Genomic DNA, 14288 nt, shown 5'->3' on the forward strand with positions numbered 1-14288 from the left:
CCCCCTTCAAATAAAGTGTTACCGGGACTTCATTTCAAAACTGTAAATCTATTGTAATTGCTACATTTTATCCATAATTATAATTGAAAAGATTTTGTGTAATTTCCACAGTTTGTTCCTTTGTCCCACTTTACATCTGAACTCTGATCCCGTCGCCATATTTTGCATTTTCTGCGTAACTCAATATCGTTTTTGAAAGCTTTCGGGAGCGATGCGGTAAATCCAATTTGGCCGGCTCCCTGAACAAAACGGGCCGTTATTATTCTGGAAAATCGAAGGTGAAGGCAAATGGTTAGGCTCGCCATCAAACAGAGCATGTGTATGAGAGCCGAGGCCAGATAAATAAAAAGCAGCAGTTCCTGAGTTGCAGGGCCTCGGGCTATTGCATTGCTAGCAGGCAAACAGCCACCCAGCTGCCCCAGAGGCCAGGAATATATCAGGCAGACTATTGGAAACCTGACAGCTGATTTAGCTCCCCCTTAATGAGCAGAGGGCTCTGCTGCAGAAACCCCTACAATCTGTTACATAACGTCACAGACAGCAGGCCGGGGAAGAGGCAGACTGCTTGGCCTGCAAGGATGTTGGAAAATCAATAGCTGTTAAATTCAGCATAGAATAAGAACTGAAGGTCTGAAAATATTGCAGACGGCTTTAAAGATTGCATGTCAACATAGCGCGAGTGTGCAGGAAACCGGCAACCCCTCGTCACTTTAATTTTCCAACTAAACTGAAGATTTTTCTTATTTTTTAAAATGGTCTTGATAGTTTTCCCGGGGTTTTTTGAAGGTCTTTTAAAGCTAATCTTTGGACTTTTTGTAGCTACCTTATGACATCATAACGTCCAACACAGTGTGATGAGAAAAGTGGACGGACAAAAAAAAAATGGATGAAACAGATTAAATAAAATGATCAAACATCTCAAAGTTGTCTTTTACGTAAATCTAAATCTTAGGGATAGTGCAAAATTAAAACCAAGGCTTTCCTAGCCCAAGCTTCGGCATTGTGTCCTTATCCTTATCTTTGATGGGAGCGCTCTCCCCATCAAAGCAGTGCAAATACTCTCAAAAACACTCACTTTGAGCAATAAGGTTTAGATGCCAGATTATTCACCAATTTATTCACCACTAGTGACCAATTCTCTTCCATTTAGTCAATATTTGGATGCAGAGGTGAAAGGTCAATTCGGGAAACCCAGAAGTCAACATGTCCGGCTTTGCCCCATGACACGTTCAACTGTTAGAGTGCTTCCTGTTGGATTCACTCCTCCCATCCCACTAGGGGGCTCTATAGTTGCTTTGTATTGACACGTACATTAAGAAATGTAGAGGAAGAAAACTGACGGCAGACCAGGTGGCGTGCTTTAGGCTGCCGTTAGCTGAAACTAACAAGCTGAATCTCCCATAAAATCATATCTTACTGCTGTTCATGAATGTTGCCCAACGTGGTGAGTTATATTAGTGCTGTAAGCTGTGAGAAATGAGTTTTTCGTTATCTGTTCTAAGCGTGCGCTTGGTGAATTTGCTAGAGCTAATTAGCCAAATGCTAGCTGTTGTTTGCTGCACTGAAGTGTTCTAAGAGTGAACTTTGCTTTATAACCGGCTAGTTAAGTCAAGCCAAGCTCCCAAATATATGTCTAAGTTTGTGTTTATTGAATATTGACGTTTTGTTTTTACTTTATTTACAGCTTAACCGGCATGTCCGTGTAAAAGCACTGGGCAATAAAATTGACAACAATGGCTATCTTCTGTTCTTTGTAACACTTCCCCAAAGGCGAGTAGCTAGCTACACAAACTTTTGACCATTGTTGTAGGAATCTCATATGAACTCAGACAGTATTAGATGAGTTGGCTTGTCTCACAGGCTTTGCTCTAACGAGCCAAAAGTATTTTGTTGGATTGGAGACGGAACTATGAGCCTACCAGTCAAGTTCTTAGTCTCATGTGACATTTCCAGAAAACGTACATTTTTACAAGTAAACTACTCAAAACTCCCTGTGAGATTATTTTAAATTCGATGGAAAAAGGACGAAACTGTTTAGAAATAAAACTTTAATACAGCAATTATGTGTAACGTAATCACTTTCTATAATATACAGTTACAAATATTTCATTTCTCAAGTGTAAGTGGAAAGTACTGCAACAACTTTACCATCTGATGGACATACTGAGAAGTTTTTGTGCGTTCCTGAATACTTTCTGACCTTCCCTGCTGGATCTCAGCCTCCAGGCCTTTTTAAAAATGTAAATAAGTAACAGATTTACATATTTGAGCCTCTGAAGACCAAAAAGTCTTGTTTACTGCTAAATAAACCAGATTCGTCAGCTCTTGACACAGAGAGGTACATTAAATTAATGTTGAATTAGACAGTTTCTTTCATTTTTAATATTAAGAGATCTGACCTAAATAAATGTGTGGTAGTAGAATTACACAAACCAAAGTTGGAGCTAAAATGATCCATCAGCCGCTTGTCCAAACATCTAACATTTACAATCCGGCCATCCCATCTGATTCAACATAAACTTTGGCATCGATACTTTAAAACTCACTAAAAGTGACTGGAAATCCTACAAATTTCAGTCGGGGAAAAGAAAAACTGAACTCTTGATAACATTCTGTCTGCTGATTATCACTCTTTTTTTTTCTTTTTTGATTTTGGTCTTTTTGGTGATTTTAAAATATAACTTTTATTTATACATGTATGACGATATATCAAGATTTCTTCTTCTAATATTAAATAAAGGCTATAATAAAGCGAACTCTACAATCGAGAAGAAAGACAAAGCCACCGTCGAAAGTAGGCGGTTGTATTCGCAACTATATTAACCTGACTGGCCTGACTTTATGAAATCATTTATTGTAATATTGCTCTGTTTGGTAATGAAACCGAAATGTTTCACAAACGTTCCTGTCTCAGAAATGTGTCGGTAATCGCTATATGGAAGCACAGAATGGTTATAAAACAGCAAAGTAACAGTCTATGCAAACCACAGTAAAAGTGTTCATGGAACATCATTACAAAAAAAAAAAAAATACTTTCTGACCTCAGTCAAACTTGCTTGGAAGTATACACGTTCTGACAACACAGATGTCAGAGGGGACCCTCAGGACCCCGGCCTGTCACTGTGGGGCAAGCCAACAAGGGCAGGGGTCCAAGTTATTCCAGGCTAAGGCGGCAAAGGGAAGGGGAGGTCACAGTTCGCTGTGCACGCCCCTCTGCTTCAGCACCGGCTGACAGGCCACTGGAGTCTCAAAGTCCATGATGTACTGGCATTTGCTGGGTTCCTTCACCGATCGCAGGCCTGTCTCCGTTCCGCATGTCAGAGTGACCTAGAAAAGCACAGAGGAGGAGAATCCGAGGTGAAGTGGGGACGAGAGCTGCTGTTCCTCGAATCGGGGAGCCTTTTAATGGTTTCAACGCACAAAGCGAGCCGACCTAAGACGCTCGGCTGCCCAATTCTGCTAGGAAAAGGTGGAAGCAAACAAGACTTTTAGGGCATTTCACATATTCACAGTGCATGCTGGCAGTTCCAGTGCCTGCAACCAACACGAGTGCAACCTCCTGCTGTCTCTGTACTTTGGGGATCGCTGTGGGATAATGGAATATCACTGCTGTCTTCCCACAAGCAAACAGATCTGGAGGTGACGTGATTACAGTCGCCATGGGTCCAACGGTTTCACCTCTTTCACAAGACAGCAAAGAATGACATATTTTTTGCCGTTGGTTTAGGAAGCACTCGTATCATCCTGAGTCTTCAGCAGACACTTCCCTTTGTTTAACAACAATCATTTGAGGCAAGAACCAGACAGATATTGCTATGCTGCTGGTTCAGTTTTGTTCAGTTCTTGGATAAAAATGAAAACAAACTTTTTTTCCCCCCCTTTATGTCACCTAGTATCTAGTTCAACAGAAATGTTAAATGTTTTTGTTCTGCCTGGTTAGACAAAATGTGCATAATTTATGTGAGTTCTGACTCAGACATACAAAACAACATTCAAATATATATATTTTTTTTCGGGAAAAACATCCGTTTTAGTCCCACTGTTTTTTTTTTTTTCCGGGAAAAACATCCGTTTTAGTCCCACTGTTTGCTTTACTTGTCGTAAAGAATTGAACATGAAAACATAAAAACAACATTGATTCAAAACATATGGTTTGACTAGCAAACATCTGTGAGCTGCTTAGTTGTCGCTATGATTCATAAGGAGTTATATGTAGAAGAGTATTGAACATTGCCCCAGGCAGCTCCACTAAGAGTAAAAATCATGATGATGATGATTTAGGTCAGTACTGAAATCATCAGAACTTGTCAGGATTACCGATCTTGAGGTTATTCCTCAAATATGTTTCTTTTTCAAATTTAGGTTTTTCTCCTTATAGTTTTCTGAATGTAATGTTTTGAAAAGCAGATTTTTTTTGGGATAAGAAGTGTCTTAATATTGATTTGAACAGTGCAGTAGTAAAATATATATAATTCCCCAAGAGCAAAGGAAAATATTGTGGATGTTAGCTTCTGCGGCAGTGCTAAGACAGTTTCCACAGCTACACCTTAATGCTTATTAAGGTACAATTGTTGTTTGAACTGTTAAACCAATTAAATATTTCCAAGCATTTTTAGAGGGGGATCTTACATATTCACAGTTTTCATCTAAACTTAACAATACAGGCCATTGAATTTGAGTACTGCAGAACTAATTATAGCTTTAGCATGCTAGGTTTAGCATGCCATGCTAAGGCTAAGGACAGAATTAGCATAGCCAATCATTATGTATTTATGTAGCGAGTATGATTTTGATGGCGAAAGATAGAAAAAGAACAGGAGAATGCATTTCCTACTAGCTAGCTTAGCGACGCGGACAATTTTTTGTTTTCTTTTTTGCTTTTATCAAACTGGTTGACTACACTAATATTGCAGCTAAGTCCTTTATCACCACACATTTTAGATTGTGACTTTACCGTTTTGCATTGATCAAATTGGACAAAGAAAAGAAACCAGCTACTTCTTTTGAATATACTCATCTGATTTTTTTTTTGACACAAGAACGTCTCTATAAATTATTTCGGATATAATGAGCGTCGAGAACAAACGTACGCTGGCCCAATTTATCACACAGTGAGAGCAGCTGGTTACCAATCTGGGGTTGTTGTAGTCGGTGCTCACGTGTCGCAGCCCTGGCCTGAGAATTTAATTAATAAATTAAACAGTTGACTTCCCTCCTTCCCCACAGACCTGGTAAGATTAACTGCACAGTGCTTGAATTTGGATTACCCCAAGTAAAACAATACATCACCGGTCCCCTACTTGGGTGCAAAAAAGAAACGTTAGTTCATCCGAGTGAGAGAGAGAGAGGGAGCACCATTCAAGGCTAACTTTCGACATTTCAGATATAATGAGCGTCAAGTTCTGACGAGTCTTCATCTATGCTGCCTGCACACGGTTAGGGGGTCGTATCAAAGGAATTCAATTTAGTCTTTTCAAAGGGGGCCCCTGGATGGTTAGAGTACATACATTTACAAACGACGTTCACTGGGATCTGATCTGAAGAAGGGGGCAAGGGAGGAAAAGAAGCAGAGACTATTAAATGTGCTACATATTTAATTGAGCAAATTCTGGCAAAGAAAAAAAAAGGAAAACATGCAAATGCGTATAGTAAAAGAGACTGTAAGAGTGTTTGTGGGGAAAACGAAGATGTACGAGGATGCAAACGGAGGACCGCTGGCGCTGATCATAAAACAAGGTTTGTTTTTATCATTCGGCATTAGAAAAAAAAGATGATTTTGGGGAGGCCACGCGAGAAGCCATGAAAATGTTAACCTTTCAAACGGTTGATGAAGAGCTAATTGCTGGATTTGCAGCAAGACCCTTGTAGAAAGCAGAGAAATCTCCTAACTGCCCTTTATTAATGTGGCGTTATGAGGTTCATGTCATTGTTGTGTTTAGCTATCTCCCTCAGTTCATGTCCCATTTGCATCGTTAATTCAAGTGTGTTCATGCTTAAAGGGGATTTTAGCCTTGCAACATTCATTAGTGAACCTTTTTCACCTCTGTGGTTGAAGCAGGATTCTTCACTTCCAGTTTTCCCTCATTAAAATAAATTCAAAATCCGACCCTGGTTTATGTTTTGTTCTGAAGAAGATGCGTTCTGGTTTTTACCCTTTCGGTAGCGATTATATTAACACCATAACTTGTTATGCTGCTGTGGAACATCTACATAGCAGCTTGTTTGGCCTCCCTTAAAAAAATAAATAAAAAAAATTACATTTTATTTACTTATTTATTTTTTTACTACATTTAATCATCTAACATCTATTCTGATTTGCTTCTTGAGAATGTTGGCTAGATATGATAAAATTAGGTAAACCATAAAAAACACTTCAGCCTTTCACTCCAGATTAAGATCAAACTATATTCTCCAGAAACTGCTATCGCTGGATAACAGCAAGCTTGGAAAAACTCATTCTATGTGAAGGTAAGGGCTCATATATTTTTTCCCCCACCGTCCTTCTTGGTACTACAGTCAAAATGCCATTGCTTAAGAGTCACATTTGAACCTCAATGTTTTCCCATAATTTGCAAAAAACTCTTTTTAACGCTACCAGGCAGGCATTTAATCACTTTCTGGACAAAGGCTCCAAAGCTTGAAGTTGTTCTTCATCATTTTTGTTGCAACTGTATAAACTACTTTCCACTTCCTTTGTCGCTTCACTAAATATGATGCTACAGCTTCTTTTGAATGTCATCTACCACCTAGCTAACTCAGCACTTCCCTCTCAGATCACTGTATGCACAATTTGGAGGTGTGTGCAAGCATCCTACCATTTCAGTTTTTTTGGACAGTGAATTTTTAATATCAGGAACTTGGTAAGATTTATTTATTTATTTATTTATTTGGCACAGGAAGAATTGAAAAGCTTGACTAATACAACCATCTCAGGCACTGATACATTTTATCTCAGCTATTTTAATGTTCACTTTGTGCCTCTTGCTTTATTTGTTAAGACATGAAAAGTAGGTTTAGTGCTCAAGTTTAAGTTAAGATTTATTACAAATAAACGCCAAAGCTTTATCATGTTTTTCTGTAAATTGTTTGACCTGTTTATATAAAAAAAAAAAAAGAAAAACTTCTCCTCAACCACATTTGGATCTTTGAGCAAAATGTCTGAGAACTTTAGTGACCTATTTAATTGTTTTATCTGATCAAATCTGTGTCCAAGTTCATGAATAAGCAGGTAAACAAGAGAACGCGTGAACGAAGCATGACCCCAAAAGTCACAGGGACTGACATTAGCAGAAGTAATGCAGCACATAAAGTTTGATTGCGTGGACCAGGTGCGCTTGCCAGGGCTGCATGTTGATCTTTACTTACAGAGGTAGTGCGAGATCCTCCTTGCCAGCACGGCTCTCCGTTCTCATACACCATCTGACTGTAGCGGTTCTTTGCTGGTCCTGCCCACATCCCCCACAACCTGGAGCCAAAAGTGACAGAAAAAAAAAGTCCACTGGGGCATCTTTTCTGACTTTCACTGTGGTTCTTTAAAGAACACTTGAGAGAAAGTGAGAGAATCTCTTTTTGTTTTTTAAACATCACTCAGTTGGCACATGGAAAAACACTTTTCTTTCAGCTAAAATAACAATAATGATAATAATAATAAAAAAAACTGGCAAGATGGCGAGCTTGGCAGTGCCCTTCTTTGGCACTGTTACTCAAACGTCCTCTCTTGCTCCACAATGGAGAGAAAATATTAATTACTGTTTTGTCAGAGCTGGATCGGCGCGCAACCACACACAGGAGGGGCACGTCGATACCAGTCTCGGATGAGAGCCCATCGCCAGCTAATTATACTCTCACCAAATATTTCCAGGGAAGAACGGAAACCAGACCAGGGTGCCAGCGAAAGCCGTCCAACGTTGCGTCGACATATGCACTTTCATTATGTTTTCTGACTTTCTCTGATCTGCTTGCTAAGCCTCAATATCTTAATTAAGGTAATAATTGCAGCCAGCTTGGCTGATTTAGTTAGGGTAAGACACTTTTTCTTTTTTTTTGTGTGTGTGTGTGCTAATCTCAATTTCAACTATAGCGACTACTTTTTATCTGAAATAGTGAAGGCAGAGCACAAAGAATGAGATCAATCTTCGTCTGACTCTCTTGCAGACCTTTATGCCGTCTTTTTCCAGCCGCCCATTAATCATTGGGATAAGGAGCTATAAGAAAATATTAGAAGAACTTTACTGTTCATTTGCGTAAGTGCCATCCACACTGTTGCCAGTTCTTTCGCAAAGCTGCAACAGCTGATCTACGTGCCTCCACTGACCCCTTCATGAGGGAATAAGGCAGCAAAATCCACTCTGTTTTTTCAGGGATTTTAATACTAAGAATGGCAATTTGCTTTATGACTTCACTTGTTTTATTGATGGTCATTCAAATATTTTACAGACTAAATAAAAAGGCTAATCTGAAGCTGCACTTTTAAAAAAATATAAAAAGCAAAAAAAAAATATGTATATATATATTTTTTTTTTCTTTTGCTTTAATATTACATACAATCTCAGTAAAATACTGCAAAGCTCATACCATTGGCATACTGTGAGTATTTTGCTCAAGCTGATATCTGACATGATCAGATTTTATTGAGCTGTATCTAGGAAGATTTCAGAAATATCATTTACTACTCATTTGACCTTGATGAGTCCAAACATGATCTCCTCTTTTAGAAAAACAAAACAAACAAACAAAAAAAAACAAAAAAAACACTCCTTTGCTTTTACAGACCCACGGCTGTCTTTGGGCTTTTCCACGTAGCTGTGGTGCTCTTCACGATGCACGCAGCTTATTTAAAAAACCCGAGCGGGTCAGTCGGAGGTGAATTGCTCACACGAGTGGACGCCGGCGGGGTCCGAGTGCCTCGCCTTTTCTTCCCTTTCAGCAGGTCTGATTGGGGTTTTAGCACCCTGTTGGCACCGGGATGCTTTTAAACGGATTGCTGTCAAGGTGAGCGCAGAAAGCTCCGGTGCTTCGGCTTTTCAGGCTGGTTGACCGGCGATCTCTTGTGTGTCACCTTCGCGCCTCCTCGTCCAACCGTTCCCCGAGCTTCGCCGCCGTTACTCTTCCTCCGTTCGCCTCTGCGCTCGCTCTGCCGCCCCTTGTGTGGCCTGGGAGGAAGCGCGGACGCTGTCAATTAGGAGCTGAGTTATCGCTGGGATGTGGCCAACACACCGGTCTTTCGGACTCATGAGATGGGAAGTTATCGATGGATCATTCCCTGTAATAATACCCACCTAGGCTTGGTATTGGCAGGCCATTTTCCAAAGTCAGTCTGCAGTTGTTTTTTTCTCTACTAGTTATTAACACCATCAACACAAGAATACATGGGGTCTTATTGTTAAATTGGATAAGATTAGGGTGCCTATCATCACTATGTGTTAGTCTGACCTGCTGTCAGACCATGTAACCCCCCGCCGCCGCCCCGGCTTTGCACGATGGACCCCCTGGGTTCAGTGACAACTTCATTTTCTCATCCAATTTGTCACAGTTTGGCTCTAAGCTGCATCCCTGACACAAGTCATGCTTGCCTGCACTTGTAACAGCAGGATCAGATTCCCTAACTCATCCGGTCCACCGTCTGAATGTTCTCATTTGCACCCACGTCTGCAGGGACTCATCCACCCCACCCCGTCTGGTCACCCCACTTAATGCCAAGCATCTCTATCGGAACGACGGGCGAGGGCGACATTTTGTCTGCGCTCCATAAAACGCCAGACGAACGACCTCGGTTTCAGTCGGCAAAAAGACAACCAGTGTCGCTGAGGAGTTGATCTCTTTCAGGCTTCCTTCGCTGTGTTTCAGCTAATAATCTAATTTTGGCGTTTATAGAAGAGATTTGATCAGAGAGATACGAGGGATGGAGGAAGAGAGAGAGAAGAAAGAAAGATAATTAAAAAAAGAAACGTGGGAACAACATAAATTAGACAACAAGTAGGAAGAACTGTTTGGAAATGTAAATTTTTTTCATATTTTTGTAGACTGGGTTGGGGAAACTTGTTCTAGTCCATCCCACAATGTGGAAAAAGAAGCAGGCTACGAAATGCAGGCTTCCTTTTTAACGATTAAGTGATGGCGAATATTAAAGAAACTCATCGTTTGGGGTGTAAAACACAGAGAATCTTATTTACAGACATCTGGATGGAGATTCATTCTGTTATCTGCCCTTCCTTAATGGCATGAAATGCACCGTCCATCAAAGTTAAACCTGTAATAAGAATCACATCCAACCAGCTAACCCTATTATCTATACATTGAGTAAAAACAGGACCACTACGCACATTAAGCAGCCAATCTCATTTAGTTTTCCTCTGAATTACTAAGGTGTGATTTCGATTGACAAAAGCAGATTGAGTTTTGATTAAATCACAACATTAAATTTGTTGTATCTGCAGTATTACCTCCAGGGTTAAATTAATGAATCCTGATAAATACTGTTTGTAAGTGAAAGGTCTCATTTACATTTTTTTTTGTTTTTAATGTCTAAACACTGATTTAGAACTAAAAAAAAAAAAAAAGATTAAAAATGAAATAGTCTAATCCTGATGAAGGGTAATTACCATTAAAAAAGCTGATTAGCTCCTCTTCTTCTAATAATAGCTTGAGCTGATTTAAGCTTCTCTCGCTTCCTTTAAAACGCCATGGTGACCACCGATTCTGTTTTAAACTTCATCGTTGCGCTAATCCCAACGCCTCGAGTGATAAGTCCTGGAGATCCACTGCTAATCTCGCTCAACGCTGAAAGGAGAGCTGCCCCCTCTGCTACAGCCACAAATCAACCTTTCAGAAGCAATTATCGTTTGGACAACCCCGCTCTGGTGTTAAAACACCCTGAAGATGCCGAGGCGGGGAGGGGAACTGGGGCAAAATTTCTGCTTTGTGTTGATGTTTGTGGGGATTTTAGTCTCCGGGTGTTCGCCTGAGAAAAAGACGAGGAGCAGAACTCGAAGAAGCAGCAAACATAACGGTGGCCTCAAATGAACCCAGCATAAATCTGCTCGTTTGCCTTCAGTAATGTCTGGGATGTTTGTTAAGCTGATGTAAACTCACTGAAGCTTGTTTCTTCAGACTGAGAAAAGCACCGCCGTTATATGCGCTTGTGTGAACGCGTACTGCCTTAAATAAAAAAGAAATGATACGTCAGATGTAGAGTTTCTGCCCGGTTTGATTTAAGTATTATAATTTGCAATTGTTTTAAAGTTCACGATTGTGCCAAAACACAGGGAAACCGCGTAAAAAAGAGGCATATTTAAAAGTGCTGGAGTTGAATACAATACTGAACGGTTGCAGTGCCAGCACCAGTCTGAACCATTGATTACAATGCAGGGTGGATCCATGCTTTTATGCCGTTCTTTGTTGTTGCAGCTGAAATCAAACTCATTGGACAGGACAACTGTTTTCAAATCTGTTATTGAGTAATTGTTGCAAGACTGCGTGAGCCGTAGCCACGGTTTTGTGTTCTTAGCAGACTAGCAAGGCACTATTTGTTGTTCTGCATGCTGTCGGCTTCGAGGTTCGACTTCAGAGTGCGTACAGTGAAGGTATTCCGCATACACTGGTTGTAATGAGCTACTGAATCACTTCTATTATCACAAACAAGTCTGCCCGTTCTCCTCTGACCTTTGAGATCAACGGGGCATTTCCATCCACCCGACTGCTGCTAATTGGATGTTTTCTCTTTTTTTTTTTGTTTCTGGTGTGTGAAAATCCCAGTAGATTAGCAGTTTGTGTAATACTCTGACATCAACAACCGCGTCACATTCAAAGTCCCTTTTCTTCCCCATCCTGTTACTCAGAACTTCAGCAAGCCCCCTTAACAACCTCCAGATCCTCAGGTGTGGCGAGTTGATGCTGTATGATTCACCGAGTCGCGATAGACTGTCTGCCCCATGCGACCCATAACAAAAAAAAAAAAGAAACTAATTGAATTAACTCAGACGACCGTTCTCCAGTAGCAGCTACTGAAACGTAATGTCAACCTTCTTTAGGCTGTGTAAAGTCTAAGCTCTTTCCTTTCACCTTCCCACCATAGCATCCACTCATTAGCCAGCGCTGCAATAAAGCAGTGAAAAGCTATGCTTTTCACTGCTCTAACAAGGGGTCTGGTGCAGCAGGTTAGTCTGCTCACTAGGCTGCTAATGTGCTAATCATTTACAACATGAGACACGGCAACGTTCCGGAAGGTGGAGAGAGTCATTTTAGAGCTGCTGGATGATTTCAGCGAGCCAACTCGCACCCCTCTCTCGTTCCCCCTCCCCCACGCCCCAGAAAACGCCCGTTCACGTAACCCCAGCGGTGCAGAGGACGGCTGAACCTCTGCCACTCTCGTCGGGTCACCAATCAGAGAGTGGCGCTCTGAGACGATCCCGGGTGATGTCATCACTGTGCCAGGCGCCGATGCTGCTCTCGCCCTCCTGCCGCCCACTGTGCCCAGCGCCTTCATGAATAATTCATACGCACAGGAACATGTGAAGGGCACATGCAGCCAGAGCTGGGTTTTCTTTTTTTCTTTTCTTTTTCAGATTCACAAACACTGCATTTATGATTGCTATTTCTCTACCTTTACACTTTTCTGAACAATAGAATAGAGAACTGTAAAATGGCGTTCAAATAAATGTACTGTACTTGCTGTAGGTCTGCCAGTTACATGTTCGGAAAACAGGTTAAAGGTTTTGTTTTTCACAACAAACACTCAAGTATTTCTCTCACATACATCACCTTGACCCACACGGTTGCTATAAAAACATCGGTGGCACACATTTTCTTTCACTTTCAAGGCCAAAGCAATTTCATGTGGTGATAGAAAAAAAAAAAAAAAAGCTAAGGATGTACATTTCATCAACACCTCCTGACAGACACTGAGCAGGACCTGATGTCGACCCCAAAAATCAGCATTCTGCTAACAGTTCGCTTGCGCCTCATTAAAGACCGAGCTGTTGCCATGAAAACCCAGCAGAAAGGCCATCGGAGGTTCACAGTGTCAGCTCCCCCCCCTTGCTCTCCGCTCCCCGCCACTCTAACTAACACACACGAGAGTCATTACCAATCTGGCTTGATTACCAGATATCGTGTGGGCCGTCAGGAAAGAGGGCCATATATCATAAACACATTAGGGACCGGAAGCTCTTGTATGTAGGCCGAACATTTCCCCGCGACCGTGAACGAACGGAGAGGCTTCTGGCTGCGTCGTGGCACGCTCCTCCTCCTCTGAAGCACTGGGCACTAAGAGGCTGCCATGTTTCCAGGTAGAGAGGGGCCCCTCTCTCTGCTAATGGCACTCCAGCGAATGACCTTGACAGCTTGAAAATGAGCACATTAAGTAGAGCACTTAAATGCGCAATTATGCACTTGTTCCAGTCGAGGTGTCACTGCTCCGTAGGTTAAGATGAGAGTGGGGTGAGGGGGGGGGGAGTAAAAAATAAATAAATAAATAAATAAATAAATAAATCATGTTTTTCAAATAGCTATCAAAACAATTAAAGGACCGGTGTGAAACGAACAGGAACGTCACTGCAATCGCTTAGACAGAATTTTTTTTTTTTTTTTTAAAGCAAAACGTATAGGAGATATATACAGAGTTAATCTAATGCTACACGTCCTGTATCCTGTTTAGACTGAATAATACAAACCATCTCACTGGGACACATTAGCCAGCAAGCGAATAAAACATCCACATATAGTCGATGTTTCAACAGGAATAAAAATAGTGAAGCGTAAGATTCCGGGGCCAAATTCTTATGGCAAGATGATTGCATCAAATTATCTTCAAATATATAAGGAACATATTTGCCAAGCTCCTTCTGCTGTTTTCTTCCCACTTTGTCTCGCTATCTATACGTCTGCGCTGCAATTTACCGCTAACTGAAAGAAGAATATTCAAGGAGACAGAAATGTTTCTGTTACTGATGGAATGATTATTTTTAAATTAAGCTAGAACACAGAGTTGCATTACTTTCATAAATCTCAAACGATTAACTTTAAAATACAGAAATGTACAGAGTGCTGGATGCTCAAAAAGAGCTCCCCCCTCCCCCATCTATCTCTATGTAAATATCCGCAAATCCACTGTACAGCACATGGGCATATAGAACATATTTAAAGAACTATGAATCATTTATCATCTGCTATCTGGAGTCTGTTGCTCCTACACTGTGCTGCTTCCTGTTATTATTCATCAAGTACAGTTGTCAGATGCTTTAGAAATACTTGATAGGAGCAGAAACAAATGCTTTCAGCTGTTAAAATAT

General features: G+C 40.9%; 1 protein-coding gene across 2 annotated transcripts in view; it reads right to left on the minus strand.

Moving 5' to 3' along the window:
* Positions 1-14288, minus strand: part of LOC103146379 (glucosidase 2 subunit beta-like) — a 66578-nt gene that overhangs the window by 14117 nt on the left and 38173 nt on the right. Inside the window, exons 5-6 of one of the 2 annotated variants that reach the window (XM_016677500.1) lie at positions 7366-7465; positions 2032-3327 (exon numbers count right to left, since the gene is read on the minus strand). In XM_016677500.1, coding sequence (XP_016532986.1) covers positions 3190-3327; positions 7366-7465 — 238 coding nt within the window. In that variant the 3' untranslated portion in view covers positions 2032-3189. Of the gene's footprint in view, positions 1-2031; positions 3328-7365; positions 7466-14288 lie in introns of those variants that run through there. The other variant, XM_016677499.1, reaches the window with a different exon arrangement.

Source organism: Poecilia formosa, unplaced genomic scaffold (assembly GCF_000485575.1).
Source record: "Poecilia formosa unplaced genomic scaffold, Poecilia_formosa-5.1.2 Scaffold157, whole genome shotgun sequence".
Taxonomy (NCBI): domain Eukaryota; kingdom Metazoa; phylum Chordata; class Actinopteri; order Cyprinodontiformes; family Poeciliidae; genus Poecilia; species Poecilia formosa.